At 37.8% G+C, this 17,996-nt stretch overlaps 1 protein-coding gene and 1 pseudogene across 2 annotated transcripts in view; both read left to right on the forward strand.

Moving 5' to 3' along the window:
- STK26 (serine/threonine kinase 26) overlaps nt 1-17,996 on the forward strand; it is a 57,028-nt gene that overhangs the window by 18,855 nt on the left and 20,177 nt on the right. For both annotated transcript variants that reach the window (XM_041742109.1, XM_041742110.1), the window contains exon 3: nt 15,133-15,363. In XM_041742109.1, the coding sequence (XP_041598043.1) occupies nt 15,133-15,363 (231 nt within the window). The remainder of the gene's footprint in view (nt 1-15,132; nt 15,364-17,996) is intronic.
- On the forward strand, nt 4,863-6,237 carry LOC121483501 (annotated as a pseudogene).

Below are 17,996 nucleotides of genomic sequence, written 5' to 3' on the forward strand. Positions count from 1 at the left end.
ATGAAGTGGTACTCCCTGTGCAGGGGGAAAGGAACAAAGATAATAAAATCATCAGTGAGGATGTTGAAATCTAGCCCCTGTTTTGTTAGTGTAACAAATTTGTTCCTGTAAACGAATTTCTCACTTATGTTGGGTGCACCATGGTGCTAAGCGCAGAGCTAACTTTTATGTTCATTTGTAGCAGTTCTCCTTGCCTTAGGTATTCAGGTACAACTATTATCCACACCAATACCCCATTTTACTTGATTTCTGAGTGCATTCTTATTTAGGAATGCACTGCTTCAAATCTTTTTAAGTAGATAGGGCATAAAAAATAACAATAAGCGGTATTCTTTTAGCTGTGCACCCGTACATGTGCATAAACAGACACTCTGATTATATTTTTCACTTTGGGGAACTACAGAATGGGTGGTTGAAATGTTTGAGACCATTCTTTTAGAGTATTCTAGAATCTCCTCTCTAGTCTTTGTATTTGTCAAAATTAAAATTCTTTGCTGTTGACGCCATCATGCTATCAGTATCATTTTCTTGGGATCATAGAATATTAAAGCCAGCAGGACCTAAGAGATAATTTTCCTTAGTCCTGAAATTCCATTGGGTAACTCTTTACAAATACAATTTGATTAAATCCGTTCAAAGTATAGATTTGATTATAGAGAAAAACATTGGAGGGAAATTATACTGCAGCCACTTTCTCATTAAGAATGAAAAGGTAAGTCTATGTAAAACTCTACTTTTTCAATCAGTGTTAATTTTCTAAAAGAACTCATGGTGTTAATAATTTAGTGCTGTGCTTACAAGCCTCAAACCTATTGATTTTAATTGGAGTTCCCCATCTAGAAGGAAGATAGGCAGTGAGCAAATCAATTTTGTTTTAATCTGATGCATTTTAATAAGTGTGCTAAAGATTCACGGTAACGTTATCTGCAATAGCTCGATATTTGCCATAAGGTGTCTCTGCCTTAGGTTCTTTCCAAAGATGTTTATTTCTGAAAGTACTTGAGTGGCATCCTTTTATTTTACCTCCAGGATGGATAGCATAAAATGAGGCTCTCAATGTCCATCACGTTAAAGTGCCCTGTGTATGGGTTTGATTAAATAATGGCTTGAATAAATTAGGATACCTGTTTGATTGTTTCTATATTAATAGAATCTTTGTCTTTCTTTCACTGTATGGCCTCATCTCCCTTTTCAAAATGAATATTTTATAGGTAGAGCTTGTTATCAATCCCAGGCCATATTTATGTAACCTGTCTCGTCAGTAGTAACCCCTTTATTTTATCATTAATGCTTACCATTATACCCAATCCCTGATTGAATTTTGCATTTCTGTATGCATTTAGCCCAAGTAAGTTAAAAGAAATGTACAGCAAGATGATATACAGACTGCTGCTCTTTGAGACCTTCAGCCTTTGCATTAGAGTATGAAATTGTCCTAGACAATTTCTCCAGGATCCGCAGTAGTCATGTGGTTTTGGTTAGTAGTGATTGTGGATATGCTTCCAGAATCGTATTTGCATATGTTAGTGATATGCACCCTTGTGGGTATAGCTACTACCAAGTCTCCTTTGGGTATAGATCCATATTACCTTAAGAACTGCCATTCTGCAACCTAAAGAGCTCTCCAATAGAAAGAAAAAAATTCTCAAAGTTGTCACTTTGGAAAGTTTTTATTATGTTAATCACATGCGAGAATAGGGATTGACTTAGAATTTCATACCTATTTTAGCATCCTTCCATTTTTAATGTAAACTCCCTTGCACCAAAAGTCAGAAATCAAACTACAAATGAAAGGATAAGCCCGTGCCAAAGACCGCAGGTCAATTTGTCAACAACCTGCAAACGTCCAAGGGCTATGGACAATATATGAGGCACCGCACTGGGCACTGTGAGGGTACCTGGAGCTTACGGAGACAGAGCCCCATCCTTCATGACCTTACTCGCTAGAAAAAAAGAAAGATCATGGCAATGAAAGAGAATGCAAAGATAATAAAATGTGTTATTGGAGGCTCCAGCAAAGAGCTGTGGGAGGACAGGGGATGAAGCAATTGATTCTGTTAGGTGATCAGGTTACTCTGGGGAGTTGGGAAGGTGTTTTGTTTGCTTGTTTGTTTCTTTGTTTTTAAGACATGTGGTATTACCAGAGATGGGAGAGAGTGAGAGTATTATGGACAGGGGAAACAGCATGACTCAAAGGCTCAAAAATAAGAAAGTAAAATTGTGGGACACCTGGGTGGCTCAGTGTTTGAGCATCTGCCTTTGGCTCAGGTCATGATCCTGGGGCTCTGGGAACAAGTCCCACATCAGGCTCCCTGCAGGAAGCCTGCTTCTCCCTCTGCCTATGTCTCTGCCTCTCTCTGTGTGTCTATCATGAATAAATAAATAAAATCTTTAAAAAAGAAAGTAAAATTGTTCCCCAGTGGTGCACTGCATTTAAGTTTGTAAGTTTAAGCTACTACTCACTGAAGTTTAAGCTACTACTCACTGAATATTTGAGATATGATAAGATATCCCTGAAGTTTTTCCTTTGAGCACTTAGTTTTGTTGGTTGATATTCTGTATGATAAGCAAATATAATTACATAACTTTCTGAATATGACTTTATGAATGAAGTTACAAAGAAAGGAGAGGAAGACCAACAGAACCTTAGGTCCTGTATGAGCTGAACTTCTGGCTCCCCTGGACTTCCTTGGAGCAGTCACTCATATATAATGGGATGTGGTCAGCATGAGGGTCAAGAGGGCAGTCCGGAGAATAACTCACCCTGTTGCTCTTTATCCATCCTTGGCTTTTGAGCATGCTTCATTATAGTGTCAGAGAGTTGGGACTTGACTGCAGTCTACTAGACATTCAGAATTGCTTGCTGCAGCAATGGGATAGTATAAACTTTTCACTGGAGCCATTGTGTACCACTATAGAATTAGCCATGTGGCTGGTACCAATTCATCCCCTACCTTAATGATTGCTTCAAAACTAGAGTTGGCAACTGCCAGCGATACAAGGAGGGAAACAAAGTGCCTTGGCTCCTAATACCTCACAAATTCACAGTGTCAAAACAGGAAAGGATTTAGAGATTACTGAGCCCATCTCTTTCCCTCATTTTACAGATGGTGAAGCCAACATCTAATCGCTGAGTTCTTGTAATTTCCGGGATAAGCAAAATTAAGGCAATTTTGCCTGACCTCTCTGCCTTCTTTACCTCTGTAATACTTATAAGAAACCAGACCCCGTTTTTCCTTTAGAATAGCTGTAAGGTCAGAGAGAAATGAGCTAAATGATGCAATGGTATTTGCATCCAGCATTTATTGTGATGATAGCCTTAGACTTTTGGTTTATTGAGAGAAGAATGTGATTGTTTGCAGGATGTCTTCTTCCCCTTACCCATGGCTATAATTAAAGGTTTAAGGGAACTTCAAATCCCAGAAAGTTAGTCAAAAAGACAAAATTAGTTATTTCCATTCATTTAAGAATCCTTAGATCCAAAGATGATTTACCTGGCTAAACAAAATAATCTGACGTTTCTACTTTCAATTAAAATGACAGGAATTTCAAGATCTATCTAGGAAATAGACTAAAAAAGCACCGCCAGCTAGGATTCTGTTTCTTAAGGATTTCTAAGAGGGAGGAGGTTATGGTTAAATTTCTTCTCATACTTTCTGGATTTTGTTTTTCCTTAGAAAAATATGGTACGTGGAAAAGTGACAATAGAATCAAAGGGATGTTTCATTCTTCTTTACCGGATTGTAAATTGAACTGTCTTACAAACGTGTAAAGAACTGCATTCTTCACATCTCAGAATGTGTCCTGCTTTACTCCATTGTTCTTTCCCGCTGTTCTGAGCTTGGGTACAGAGAAGTAAGCTCTTTAGGAGGGCAAAGGAAGCTCTTCTCTTATCCTCTCTTGAGTAGGAGGAATTCAGATGAAGGAATATTTTCAATTAGTCTTTTGTTCTTAAAGGTGAAGTAGACTCAAAATTATTAATCAGGAGAAACTCCTCAAATTGCTATGTTATTCATGCCGCTCTGTCAAAACCTTTTGTGATAAATTCAATGAAGTTATCCTTGGCTACAATATTTTCTAAGTATTTTTGCTAATGAGGTACATTTAAAAATAGGAATAATAAACAAAAGGAAAGATAATTTTATTTCTGCCTTATGAACACATTTTTCTTGTTGCCGTGCACAAAATTGCTGGAAGTTTAAATTGTTGCTTAAGAGTTCCAAATCATACTGTATGAGACCTTTGACTTTATGCTTTGCCAGTAAGACCAGGGCTGCCTCATCCATCTCAAAACTGCCTTTTAAGTGGTAAGTAAAGACAGGGACTCCACTATGAGATGATAAAATGCCCTGTGATGACCAGAAGGAAGACCTGGGTGGTTGTAACCACGTTTTTTACTACAGTTCATTTATTTTACTGCGAATACATAAAACCAGGCAATTGGACATCTGTATGTTGCAAAAGCAAATTATAATAACCTTTGGGAGAGATACAGAAATGTGAATGTGGCATAAAAACAGGCAAACTTGGAACATTTTCTTTATTCACTGAGATAAATATTTTGAGCTCTCAAACATGGAAATACAAACTCAGATGACTGACCACCTGAATGAAATTGACCTCAAGCCCAACTACCCATGTTTAATTTGAAACACATACAGACATACCAGTTTTTACCTTAGTTCTTATTCTGTCATATACAAAATATAGTGAAGCTAAATGTTTTACTTCAGAAATCTAAATCACACAGGTCTCTTAAGAATTTCATAAACTTTTATCAGATTCTTGTAATATCTTTTTTTGCAACGGGTTTGTCGCCAGAACACAGGTGTCGTGAAAACCACCGCTAAACCTAAACCAAAATGGGAAAGGAAAAGACATCAACATAGTCATCATTGGACACGTAGATTTGGGCAAGTCTACCACTACTGGCCATCTCATCTACAAATGTGGTGGGATCAACAAAAGAACTATCGAAAAATTTGAGAAGGAGGCTGCTGAGATGGGAAAAGGCTCCTTCAAGCATGCTTGGGTCTTGGATAAACTGAAAGCTGAATGTGAACGTGGTATCACCATTGATATCTCCCTGTGGAAATTCGAGACCAACAAGTATTATGTGACCATCATTGATGCCCCAGGACACAGACTTTATCAAAAACATGATTACAGGCACATCTCAGGCTGACTGTGCTGTCCTGATTGTTGCTGCTGGTGTTGGTAAATTTGAAGCAGGTATCTCCAAGAATGGGCAGACCCGTGAGCATGCCCTTCTGGCTTACACACTGGGTATAAAACAACTAATTGTTGGTGTTAACAAAATGGGTTCCACTGAACCACCCTACAGCCAGAAGAGATACGAGGAAATCGTTAAGGAAGTCAGCACCTACATTAAGAAAATTGGCTACAACCCTGACACAGTAGCATTTGTGCCAATTTCTGGTTGGAATGGTGACAACATGCTGGAACCAAGTGCTAACATGCCTTGGTTCAAGGGATGGAAAGTCACCCGTAAAGATGGGAATGCCAGTGGAACCACACTGCTTGAAGCTCTGGATTGCATTCTGCCAACAACTCGTCCAACTAATAAGCCCTTGCATCTGCCTCTCCACGACGTCTATAAAATTGGTGGTATTGGTACTGTCCCAGTGGGTTGAGTGGAGACTAGTAGTGTTCTTAAGCCTGGCATGGTGGTCACCTTTGCTCCAGTCAGTGTTACAACTGAAGTCAAGTGTGTTGAAATGCACCATGAAGCTTTGAGTGAGGCTCTTCCTGGGGACAATGTGGGCTTCAATGTCAAGAACGTATCTGTCAAAGATGTTTGTCATGACAATGTGGCTGGTGACAGCAAAAATGACTCACCAATGGAAGCAGCTGGCTTCACGGCTCAGGTGATTATCTTGAACCATCCAGGCCAAATCAGTGCTGGATATGCACCTGTGCTGGATTGTCACACAGCTCACATTGCTTGCAAGTTTGCTGAGCTAAAGGAGAAGATAGATCGTTGTTCTGGAAAAAAGCTGGAAGATGGTCCCAAGTTCTTGAAATCTGGGGATGCTGCCATTGTTGATAAGGTTCCTGGCAAACCTATGTGTGTTGAGAGCTTCTCTGACTATCCTTCTCCAGGCTGTTTTGCTGTTCGTGACTGTTGCTGTGGGTGTCATCAAAGCAGTGGACAAGAAGGCAGCTGGAGCTGGCAAATTCACCAAGTCTGCCCAGAAAGCTCAGAAAGCTAAATGAATATTATCCCCAATACCTGCCACCCCAGTCTTAATCAGTGGTGGAAGAATGGTCTCAGAACTGTTTGTGTCAATTGGCCATTTAAGTTTAATTGTAAAAGACTGGTTAATGATAACAATGCATCGTAAAACCTTCAGAAGGAAAGGAGAATGTTTTGTGGACCATTTGGGTTTTGTGTGTGTGTGTGTGTGTGTGTGTGTGTGTGCGCGCGCACGCGCGCGTGTGTGGCAGTTTTAAGTTATTAGTTTTTTAAATAAGTGCTTTTTAATGGAAACAACTTGACCAAAACTCTGTCACAGAATTTTGAGACCCATTAAAACAAAAGTTGAATGAGAAAAAAAAAAAAGATTCTTGTAATATGAACCTGAGGTTGTACAAACTGGAAAAATGCTCTGCTAACATCACATTCTTCAAAAGTTTAGAAAAAAAATATGAGTTTGTTTTATTCTTCGCATTATTAAAGTAATCTGAGTATTTACATGGTCATTTGAACAACTCTAGGCTCATATAAAATTTAGCACAAAAATATTATTTTTATTCATGGACCACGTCATCAACTTGAGGGCCTTTTTAAATGAACAGAACAGAAAGCCTCAGTGTTAAGAGTTATGGAAGTGTTAAGGGTTATGATAAATCACTGATAAAGTTGGAATTGGAGCTGTTGGTTTCCAGAGGTTGGATCCTAGGGGAATCATGGTAAAGAATACCATCACTACCTTGCCTCCCACACTCCAGAGGCTGGCCCATTCCAGTGTAGTTATTAACATGGAAAAAATGGGCCAAATATACTAACCTGGCCAGAAAGTCAAGAGTACATACAGGTCGCCTCTCTGTGGAATTGTAATATAAAATATTTGGTAATCCTGCATATCTGCAGGGATCGCCAATTGTGTAATGATTCCAAAATTGTAAGAAATCATATCATTTGGAGAAGAGGAAAATTTATTTTAAGTTTTTCAAATTCTTTCAAATTTAAAAGTTTTCAGATTCTTTAAATGTAGGGATATTACTAGGTAGACATTGAACAGTTATGTGCTCTGTTCATGATGGAAAATAATTTTGGTTTTATAGCAAAATAGTATAATTTAAGTTACAAATTGATCCAAGCTATAGTGAAAGAACCTTACATTTAAGAGTCAGGGGAGCTGGGTTCAAGTTTGAGCTTTGCTACTAGTTAACTACCTTATATCCTTGAACAGTTTAGAACCTCTACAAGCCAGGAGGTTTTTTCCCCCTATAAAAATAGATCTTGGATCAGATGTTTGCTAACTTACTGTCTATCTCAAAGATCCTATAATTCTTTTAATTTCAGGATTTCTGTTTCCCTTCTTAACCTTTCCCTAACTCTGACATCATTCTGACATAAACGGTTTTAAATTTCATAGCTTCCATTTGGTGGTATTAGCCTGGGACACAGTGAGCATACAAGAAATGTTTGTTGCCCAACAACAAACATTTGGAGAGAATGGTAGAGAGAAGGAGTTGGTCTAAATGACCTACACATTTCCTTCCAGCTATAAACGCCTCTGACTGTTACAGTTCTATCCAGGGAGAAATCAGTTGTGCTTGGATCATATATAGCACTTTAAAAAGATAGTGTCCTGTGGTCTTGAACATAAGCAGTACTAAGAGGTATATGGCTGTTGATTTTAAATTTTTATATTTTTTTCTGGCAATATCTTGATTAGGAAGCACTCAACAAACTTTTGAGGCAATGTTGACAGGGGCAATTGACAAATCATAATATAGGCAGTCATAATAGAAGTAATGGCATTTGAAGGCTCTTGGAACCCCTAGAAAGTGATATCTACGCATTCTACTTGTTAGATGACCGGTAATACGGACATGGAAGTAATCCAGAAAAGTGTTTCCTCTCTAGCTTGGGAGAACTAATCTGGGCAATTTCAATAGGTAACTAAGAAGATCTATCTCTAGTCTTCAGTATATTGTTAGGCTATAGTTTTTAATTACTCTCTATGACTGTCTGGACATCCTGAGTTCACTGCAGGTCACTCCCAGTGTTACCACTTGAGACTTTGAAGAGAGTAAGAGGTCTTCCCTTCTAAGCCTCATAGTGTTAGCACATTCTTTGCTCATCATTTCCTGTTATAGCCCTCTTCATCAGTGAGTCATGGCAGGCCTGTACACAGATCAGTCTTCGTTAAGTGCAAAAAGTATTGTGTAGGCAAGAGCATTCATGGTATGGATTTTATTTAGGTAGGGAGGCAAGTGCAAAACATATTTTGAGGTCATCTTTGCTCAGCTGGGTTCTTGGTTCTTGAAAGTTCTCTCACTTGATCTCAACCCTTCCTGGTCAAATTCTCTGAGAAATCTACCTTTTCTTGCCTAAATCTATTATGTTTTTACACTCCGCTCCATACTAGAGGTTTTACTTTTGCCTCAGAGTCAAGGAACTATTAGATTTTGTACCTTTGGTTCTTTACCACCTTTGGCTTTCCGGGCCTCCATTCTGTTAAAACCTCAAAGCTAAAAAAAAAAAAAAAAAAACCTCAACGCTAATTCTAATTTTGTCTACAGTTTTCTTGTTACTCCTGATTCAGTTATTCCTACTACCCCTGATGGGACTACCCCAAAATATAACACCTTGGCATGTTAAATATTTTAAGCTAAAGGGGTTTAAGGAAATAGCAGAAGCAGGAAGGTCACTCTAACTGACTCTCCCTTTTCCCTTCCTCCCTGCCCTTGTCCCCTGAAGCAGGTTATAAGACCCTCATGTGAGAGGTGTTCTCATAGTACATAGTACTCACAGAGAGAGAAAGGAGCATCTCTGTCATCTCTGTCTCCAAAGACAAAAGGGTGCCAAGAAGAATCTGAACAAACAGACCTTGCTATGTTTCACCCAGTTTACTACATTTAGCTCATACTCTTTGCCCTTGTTTACAGTTTTTTGCCCTTTGTCAAACCCAGCATGAAAACACACCAGTTTAGGGGTCCCTGGACAGCTCTGCCAGTTGAGCAACTGACTCTTGGTTTTGGCTCAGGTCATGGTATCTCTCTCTCTCTCTCTCTCTCTCTCTCTCTCTCTCTCTCTCTCAAATAAATAAATAAATAAATAAATAAATAAATAAATAAATAAAGTATTTTTTTAAAACCTCACCAGTTTAACCATTTCTGAGTCTTCATTTCCTTATGGAGGCTCCAGTATCATGTAAAATTTATGTGATTTTTTTTCTGTTAACTCATCTTTGTGAGTTTTATTTCAGAACCAGCCAGGGACCTTAAGAGGGTCAAGGAAACCTTTTTCCTTCCCTCCACCCCCATCCACAATTTGTACCCATTATCTACTAACTAAACTTTTATTCTTTGCCAATGTTGACTGTTATCTCAAACCTGTCATCAATCAGATCTGAACCTATTATTACATTGACCACTATTGTGTTTTTTAAAATGTTCAAAGATACACACACAAAGAGTATGGGAGATTGCACTCTGGGCTATCCTGCCTCAGTTTTGTGTGCTTCCTGGGGTCTGACCCTTTGGGTGGTGAAGGAATAAACTGAATTACAAAAAAAAAAAAAAGAATACGGGATACATTGTGTGTGTTTTGGTAAATATTACTTTTCTAGTCTTATTTGAGGGTAGGCTCTAATTTTAGAAATTTGTCCTTAGAAGTATTTCAGACTAAATTTTTAAAATACAGGTATGTATATACAAATACCGAAGTCCCTTTGGTTTAATTTTAATATCCAAGTTGTTCACTTTGAGTGTGCACAGTTAGAAGTGAGCCATGGGCTTACCTGGGAAAAATAGGGGTGATGAGTTTCCTATAATCAAGGATACAAATTTCAGATGTCTTCTCGGTGGTTCCCAATGCTGATGTCAAGTCTGGTGCCAAAATGACTACATAGGAAGTAGTTTGGAGCACTTTAAAACAAAAACTTATTGCTGGGCACTAATTTCAGAGATCCCAAATCAGTACTTTGGGAATGATGCCTAGATATCTGCATTTTAAAAGTTGTCCTGGTGATTCTAATGTGTAGCCAGGACTGGAGAGTCCCTAGAGAACCCTTAAGAATCCTTCCAACCCTCTGATTCTGTGATTTCAGTATGAAAGAAGGCTTCTTCCATCTGCCACTGACTTTCCACAGTCAAATGTCCCTTTTGGGCATCCTAAGAGTATTTTCACACCGAAAACTTGTTACTGCTCTTACTGTTTAAATAGTAATGATAACTTCTGTCTAAGATTCAGATTTGTGACAATGTGCTTAGAGCTGGAGAGTTCAAATCCAAGCACAGCCCAACAAGTACAGGAGGTCAAGGAGTAATGTGAATGTCCTGAGGTAGACCTGTGAGGTTCCCATGTGCACAGACCTGTTTTTGTGAGGCATGTATAAATCATCTACCGTTAGTTGTAAATCCATGTGAAGTTAACATAACCATTGCTCCCATTGGCTTCTGCTATAGAACTTAGAGCTCCATCCTGCGCCATGGCTTTGAGAAGTCAGTGCAAATACAGATCTAGTAGTAAACTGAGATTTTGCAGTAGAGATAGGAAGATCAGGAGATTTTAATATTCTTTGGAAATTCTTGATATTCTCTAATATTTTAATATTCTTAAAATTTGATTTGGATGAAGAGGTTACTGACTGAACTTGATTTTCTTAGAGACTCTAAAGAAGAGTGATGTGAACAAGTAAGCAAATCAGTTTCTTCATACAGGTTGTTTTCTTTCTTTTTTTATAAAAAGATTTTATTTATTTATTCATGAGACATGGGGTTGGGGGGGGGGCAGAGACACAGGCAGAGGGAGAAGCAGGCTCCAAGCAGGGAACCAGACGTGGGATTCGATCCCAGGTCTCCAGGATCAAGCCCTGGGCTGAAAGCAGCGCTAAGCCACCAAGCCACCCAGGCTGCCCCAAATAGGTTGTTTTCTATTTATGAAATTGCTTGAGATGTTTACCACGTATTTGCTTGATTTTGCCCTTGCACAAAAAAAAAACAAAAAAACAAAAAAACAAAAAACAAAAAACAAAACAAACAAACAAAAAAAAAAAAACAGGAAGAAAACCTGTCCTGATTAAGATTTGGCATACTTTGGTTTAAGAAGTTTGTGAGACGGTGAAGGGAAAGATAGAACTTCGGGATTATCTATCCAATATTCAGGACTTGGTAAACAGGGCAGGGATCTCTATCCTTCAGAAGTCAAAGAGGTGAGGTTCTACTCCTAAGAAGCTGTTTTCATGATTCCCCTCACTCTAGACATTGAGGTTTTGCATGACAAGTTTTCATCCCAAAATAAAGGAGTGGAAAAGTACAAACATTGTGTAAGCATTCACTTTTCCTTTCTCCAAATTGGTAGTCCTTGATTTAAAATCGGAAACTACAATGAGTTAGGATTCACTTCAGAGCTAGTTTAAGATGCAAAATGTGATTCGATGTTTAAATCTTTGTTTACATACTTTCAGGAACCCATTTTATTACAGAACAGCTGTGTTCTCCCGGGGTTGATTGTTTCAGCGAAATCCTTTTAAAACATGAATTAAGGAGATTAGGGTTTAATCTTTGTTGCTTACAACAACGAAAAATCTTGTTACAAAGTTAACAAATACACTTCCTAGTCCAGAATGTGTTATCAGAGAGTGCGTACTATGTATTTTTTAATCCGATGGTATACTCACAACTTTCAGATTTGTTTTGTGGTTTTATCAGAAAAATGGAAAGATGTTTCTTTTATTTTTCCAAATCCACTGAATTTGGCACCGTATAGAACTTTGGTGAGTAGTCTTGCCACATTGCTAGAAAGACAAGAACCACCACCAAAAAAAACCCAAACCAAACAAAAACAAAACAGAAGAACCATCACCAAAAGTAGGAAGAGGTAACTGGTGGGTTAGGTACCATGTGATATTAATTGTAACAAGGTACAATTTCCTGCTAAGGGAACACCAAGGAAATTAATCATGATGGTACTCAAATTTTAGGGAAGGTGTATAATAAAATGTAAGCATTAAAGACACATTTGCAGCCTACTAGAAATCTAAATTATTTTTAAAAGCCCCTGTGGGCAGCTCAAGCTGTTTGTTCAATGTAGATACTGGAGATGGTTGGGGATAACAAGTAGCTTGCAGTATCAAAGAGACTACTACATGGGAAGTGCATCTTCTAGAATTGGGAAAAAATCAAGGAGAATGGGGAAGCTTATAAAGTAAGAAGGTCATGTACAAACTGAATTTGGGCAGGTTGAAAAAAAGGTGAAATTTTTCAAAATCAGTCGTAAGCTTTTAGTTACTCAAAGACAGGCAGTTTAATGGAATTGTTAGTGGATCTATTTGATGCTGTTGATGCAAACAACTTGATGAGAAACAAAAATAAACTTTAATGATCTCTTTGTCTAATAAAAGAAGATGTAAGGGAACAGGCTAACTCTCTAATTGTCTCCTGAAATTGTTGATAAGGTAAAATTGTAGTAAATGAACAGATAATGCAGGTCCAGTTGACATTAAATATATACAGCTCACCAGAACTAGATAGCATCCTTCTATATTTTGAAGCATTTAAGTACAAATTAATAATGTGCCTTTTGGGGGAGGTTTAGAAATCTTGTGTTTCTACTTGATTAGTGGTACTATTCAGCAATATGAATTTTAAGTAAGGATATAAATATTATCTCGTGGGAGAAAGTTTGAATTCAGAATTGTAGAAGATAAAGGATATTTCTGAATCAGGAAAGGACAGTGAATTTATGAATATCCGAAGGATTTGCTAACTTAAAAATCTATGCTTCATCCTAGATTTTATTGTAGCAAAATACTGACTTACTCTAGATTCCTACTGGGAGATGAGTTGTAGAGGCTCAGCATATTACCATTCCCAAATGAGCACTAGCAATTATGATCAAGGCAGAGGATCTTATTTCAGCCATTGATGAGAACATTACGTACAGATAGGATCCCAAGTAAAGAGAAAAATAGACTTATAGATTCTTGAGTCTTCTTCATTCCGTATTGTTTACATGGTGGTTTAGTAGTATAGGTGGGGTATTGGAATATCAGAGCTGGAAAGAGAAGGAGTGTGAAAAGGTAATGTTCTGCTGGCAGAATTTTAGAATTTTAAACAATTCACCTACTTATAGCTTAGGTTAGGTGTTCTCTCACCATGGCTACCCTTGTGTTAATATGCAAACTCTGTCTAGTCAGCTGCTTTATTTGAAAAAGTGCCCACCCCCTTTTTTTTGAAGTATAATTCACATACAATGTTATATTAGTTTCAGGCTTAGAATATAATGATTCATACATTACTTAGTGCTCACCAGGATAAGTATAGTCACCATCTGTCACCAAACAACGTTACTGTGATATTGTTGACTATATTCCCTATGCTGTACTTTTTCATCTCTAGGACTTATTTATTTTATAACTGAAGTTGTACTCTTAATCCCCTTTATCTATTTTGCCTGGCCACCCCCCAACCCCTTATTCTCTGGCAGCCATCAGTTTGTTCTCTGTATGTGGTCTGTTTTTTGTTTTGTTTTGTTTTGTTTAGATTCCACATAGAAATGAAGTCACATGGTATTTGTCTTTGGCTTATATCACTTAGCATAATACCCTCTAGTTTCATCCATGTCATCACAAATGGCGAGATCTTGCTCTTTTTTATGGCTGAGTAATACTGTATCATATATGTACCACATCTTCTTTATCCATTCATCTATGGATGAACACTTGGGCTGCTTCAATATTTTGGCTATCATAGGTAAGGCTGCAATAAACATAGGGGTATACATATCTTTTAGAATTAATGTTTTCAATTTCTTTGCGTAGATACCTAGTAGTGGAGTTACTGGATCATATATGTCTATTTTTAATTTTTTGAGGAACCTCCATACTGTTTTCCACAGTGGCTATACCTATTTACATTCCCACTAATAGTGCACAAGGGTTCCTTTTTCTCCACATCCTCACCAACACTTGTTATTTTTCTGGTCAGTCATTCTGACAGGTGTAAGGTAAATAGCTCATTATGACTTTGATTTGCAATTCCCTGATTAGTGATGTTGAACATCTTTTCATGTATCTGTTAGCCATCTGAATGCCTTTAGAAAAATGTCTATTCTGGGGTTGCCTGGGCGGCTCAGTCAGTTTAAATATCAGACTCTTGATTTCAGCTCAAGTCAACATCTCAGGGTCCTGGGATTGAGGCCCACCTCAGGCTCCATGCTCAGCCAGGAGTCTGCTTGAGATTCTCTACCTCTCCCTCTGTCCTTCCTACCTGCTTGCGTGTGTGCATGCACACTCTCCCTCTCTAATAAATAAATTAAATCTTAAAAAAAATAAAAATGTCTATTCAGGTCTTTTCCCCATTTTTAAATCAGAGTATTTTATTTGTTGTTGGTTTTTTTTGGTATTGAATTGTGCAAGTTATATATATAATTTAGGTATTAACCCTTTATCAGGCATATTATTTGCAAATATCTTCTGCTATTCAAATAGGTTGCCTTTTCGTTTTGTTGGCGGTTTATTTCGCTGTGCAAAAGCTTTCTATGTTGATGTAGTTCCAAAAGTTTATTTTTGTTTTTGTTGCCTTTGCCTAAGGAAATATATCTAGAAAAATATGTTGCTAAGGCCAATGTCAAAGTAGAAGTACCTGACCCTTTGGCAGGCATCAGAGATAACATTTGCTGTACGGGATTGTTTGTGGTAACAGGATCAGCTAAGCCCAGTTAGTGTGGGTGATCCAGGAGAATATGGACTAGCTGGCTGTTTGGGATTATAATTGCTCTAACAAAGCACATGTGGAGGAGAGTCAAGGGAGTTTGTATGCTTTTTAAAATGTGTTATTGCCTTCGTGATTTATTTTCCTTTCATTTAAAAAAAATTTGATGCAAAACATTTGTGTTCTTTTCTTTCTTTCTCTCTTCCCTCCCCCCCCCCTTAGAATAACATAGCAGATCCAGAAGAACTGTTCACAAAATTAGAACGCATTGGGAAAGGCTCCTTTGGAGAAGTTTTCAAAGGAATTGATAACCGTACCCAGCAAGTGGTTGCTATTAAAATCATAGACCTTGAGGAAGCCGAAGATGAAATTGAAGACATTCAGCAAGAAATAACTGTTTTGAGTCAGTGTGACAGCTCATATGTAACAAAATACTACGGATCATATTTAAAGGTAATGTGTGTGCTGTATTATTTAAGTCATAAGGGATTTTCATTATAAGTTTTTCTCTTTTTTTTAATTCTACTTTTTGAAAGGCGATGTCTTAAATTAAGATTTGGCAGTCTTTGGCCTCCAGGCAGAATCCAGCTCCATTTATAGTGCCAAATAGACTGTTTTTAGATTTAGCAGCTGTATCCTGAATGCATCCCAGCACTCAGCTGCACCGTTATTCCACACCTGAACATTGGGTTGACAGAGGAGCAGAAATGCAGCTGGTCCTTGAGACACATCCTTTGTCAGGAAAGAGCTTTCCCCCTGGGCTTTCACACATTATTCTCAATGGTCCAGTCTGTCTCAACCTCAGAATTGATGGAATGTGTAAGTATGTCATTTATTCCATGGAGTTACAGTGGTTATTTACACATCTTTTTCTCCCTCCATATTATGAGCTCCTTGATGGCAGGGAGTTCAGCTCATCCAGTCTTGGTTTTTCCATCACTTAGCATAGGACATGGCGCATCTTCAGCACATGATAAATATCTGTTGAAGTGGAGGCAGATGGAATACTGTCTATCCTTCCCCTTTCCCCCACAGAAGTTGGAATTTTAGTTTCCAGGATCATGGGATTAGCAGACACCTGAGGTTGCAGCAGATGGAGGTATGACTGCATAATACAACCCTCTGGTTAGTAAAACCCAGGAGTCCTTGGGTTCCAGAGTCAGAAGTCAGGATCTCTGTCTATTGAAATGTGAAAAACAAAAAGAAAAATATCTTAAAATTAAATTTTTTTATCCCTATGTCGAAAATTTTCAGAGAAGGGCCATGTTCGATCTTCACTTTTCAGAGTTTACAAATGGGAGGAAGAGTTTTTTTGTTTGTTTGGTCAGTTGGTTTTTTTGTTCATCTCTCTCTGGGCCAAAAAGGGTATGTTTATAACTCATCAAGTTATTGGCCTGCATAAGAATTAATGCTATCTTTTTGTATTCTGCTGACCAAAGGATAATTAATACATAATTAAGGAAACCCCAGGATAATAACCTAACTATATTAGTTATTACTGATTTAGAAATCATAAATTTTGCTGCCTTTTTACAAAGCCCATTTATTCTGTTATTACACAAATTAGAAATGTGGTGTAAATGCATAGCAGAATAAATCCTTATGCAGCCTGTCACTATGTATCATACACTGTATTAGGTGCTGGAGATATAAAAATGAATAGCCTAGGACACCTGAGTGGCTCAGTAGGTTGAGCCTCTGGCTCTTGGTTTTGACTCAAGTCATGATCTCATAGGTCGTGGGATTGAGCCCCGTATCAGGCTCCACACTCAGCACAGTCTGCTTCGTGATTCTCTCCCTCTGCCCCATCCCTCCCTCCCCCATAAGTAAATAAATATTTTAAAAAATGAAGAACTCACCCTGCCATGAGGGAGCTCACAGTCCCACATAGCACTAAAAGGGTGCAGATTTTGTGATTAAAAATATGTACAAGGTCCAGATGGGTACACAAACAAGCAAGTAGTCACTTCTAGCATTTTGTGGGGAAGGCAGTAGTGTGAAGGATAGGCTTCCAAGAGAAAATGTTAATTCCTAGCCAATTTACTTCTCAGTGTTAGCCATTAGTCTCTTTTATTGTACACACAATTGTTTAATCCTTTGTGGCATATTTTGCTTCTGAATTCTCCTACAAAACTTATTTAGCTGGTCAGACTACTTTAGGAATCCTGAGTGATCACTCAGTAGCGATACATTTAGGTCTCCCTCCTGATTGCCATAGCAGGCTTGGTTTGAGGCAGCCTCAGGAACTTGTTGTCGTTATTGTTGTGTGTGCTGTTTACTCATTCTGTTTACTCTTTCTGGATTGAATCCTGGTAATTCCAGACCTTCTCTATTGCAAACCTCAACCTTTGGTATTCTTAGGCATCTGTAACAGGTAAGCTTTTTTTTGGTAATCAACTTAAAATATTCAGTGAGTCCTATTTCAAATGGCCTATTCTAATTACCTTGAAAATGGGTACCAATGTGGTGTTGACTGTCTCATTGGTTCTTTATAGCCTCCATTGACTCAGATTCAGGACTCTCATGGAAAATGGATTATAGCTGTTTGTATTATTTATTCTTAAGAGTTCATGTTTTTAAAAATTCCCCTCATACTGTACATGTACCACTCACCCGATAAATACTTAATATTTAAATAAATAAAAGATTGTCCTGTTCAAGCCTTGATTATAGAATGTCCTCAGACTAATCTGTGAACCAGGGCCATTATCTATGATGTCTTTTTAAAGGATCAAACAGAATTATTTTTATCCTCTTTAACCGTCATTAATTAAAGTCCATGATATGAAAGACTACTTTGAAGAACATGTCACTTCTTGATAAAATTGTAGAAATTCACAGCTGGCTGATACTGATTATTTGTATCCGGAATCTGTTTACATTGAAGTAAATAAATATGTGTGTATTATCTCTAGATACATGTGCATATATACACACAGAAGTAGCTTATGATTTTATAACGTTTTAATATCATTTATTTAAATTACCAACTTAAACTGACCAACTTGTTTATTTTCCATTTATATTAAAACAGAGTGGGACTCTGTGAGCTTGCTTTCTTTTTAAGAAAACTAAAATCACATCAA

This window comes from Vulpes lagopus, chromosome X (assembly GCF_018345385.1).
Source record: "Vulpes lagopus strain Blue_001 chromosome X, ASM1834538v1, whole genome shotgun sequence".
Taxonomy (NCBI): Eukaryota; Metazoa; Chordata; class Mammalia; order Carnivora; family Canidae; genus Vulpes; species Vulpes lagopus.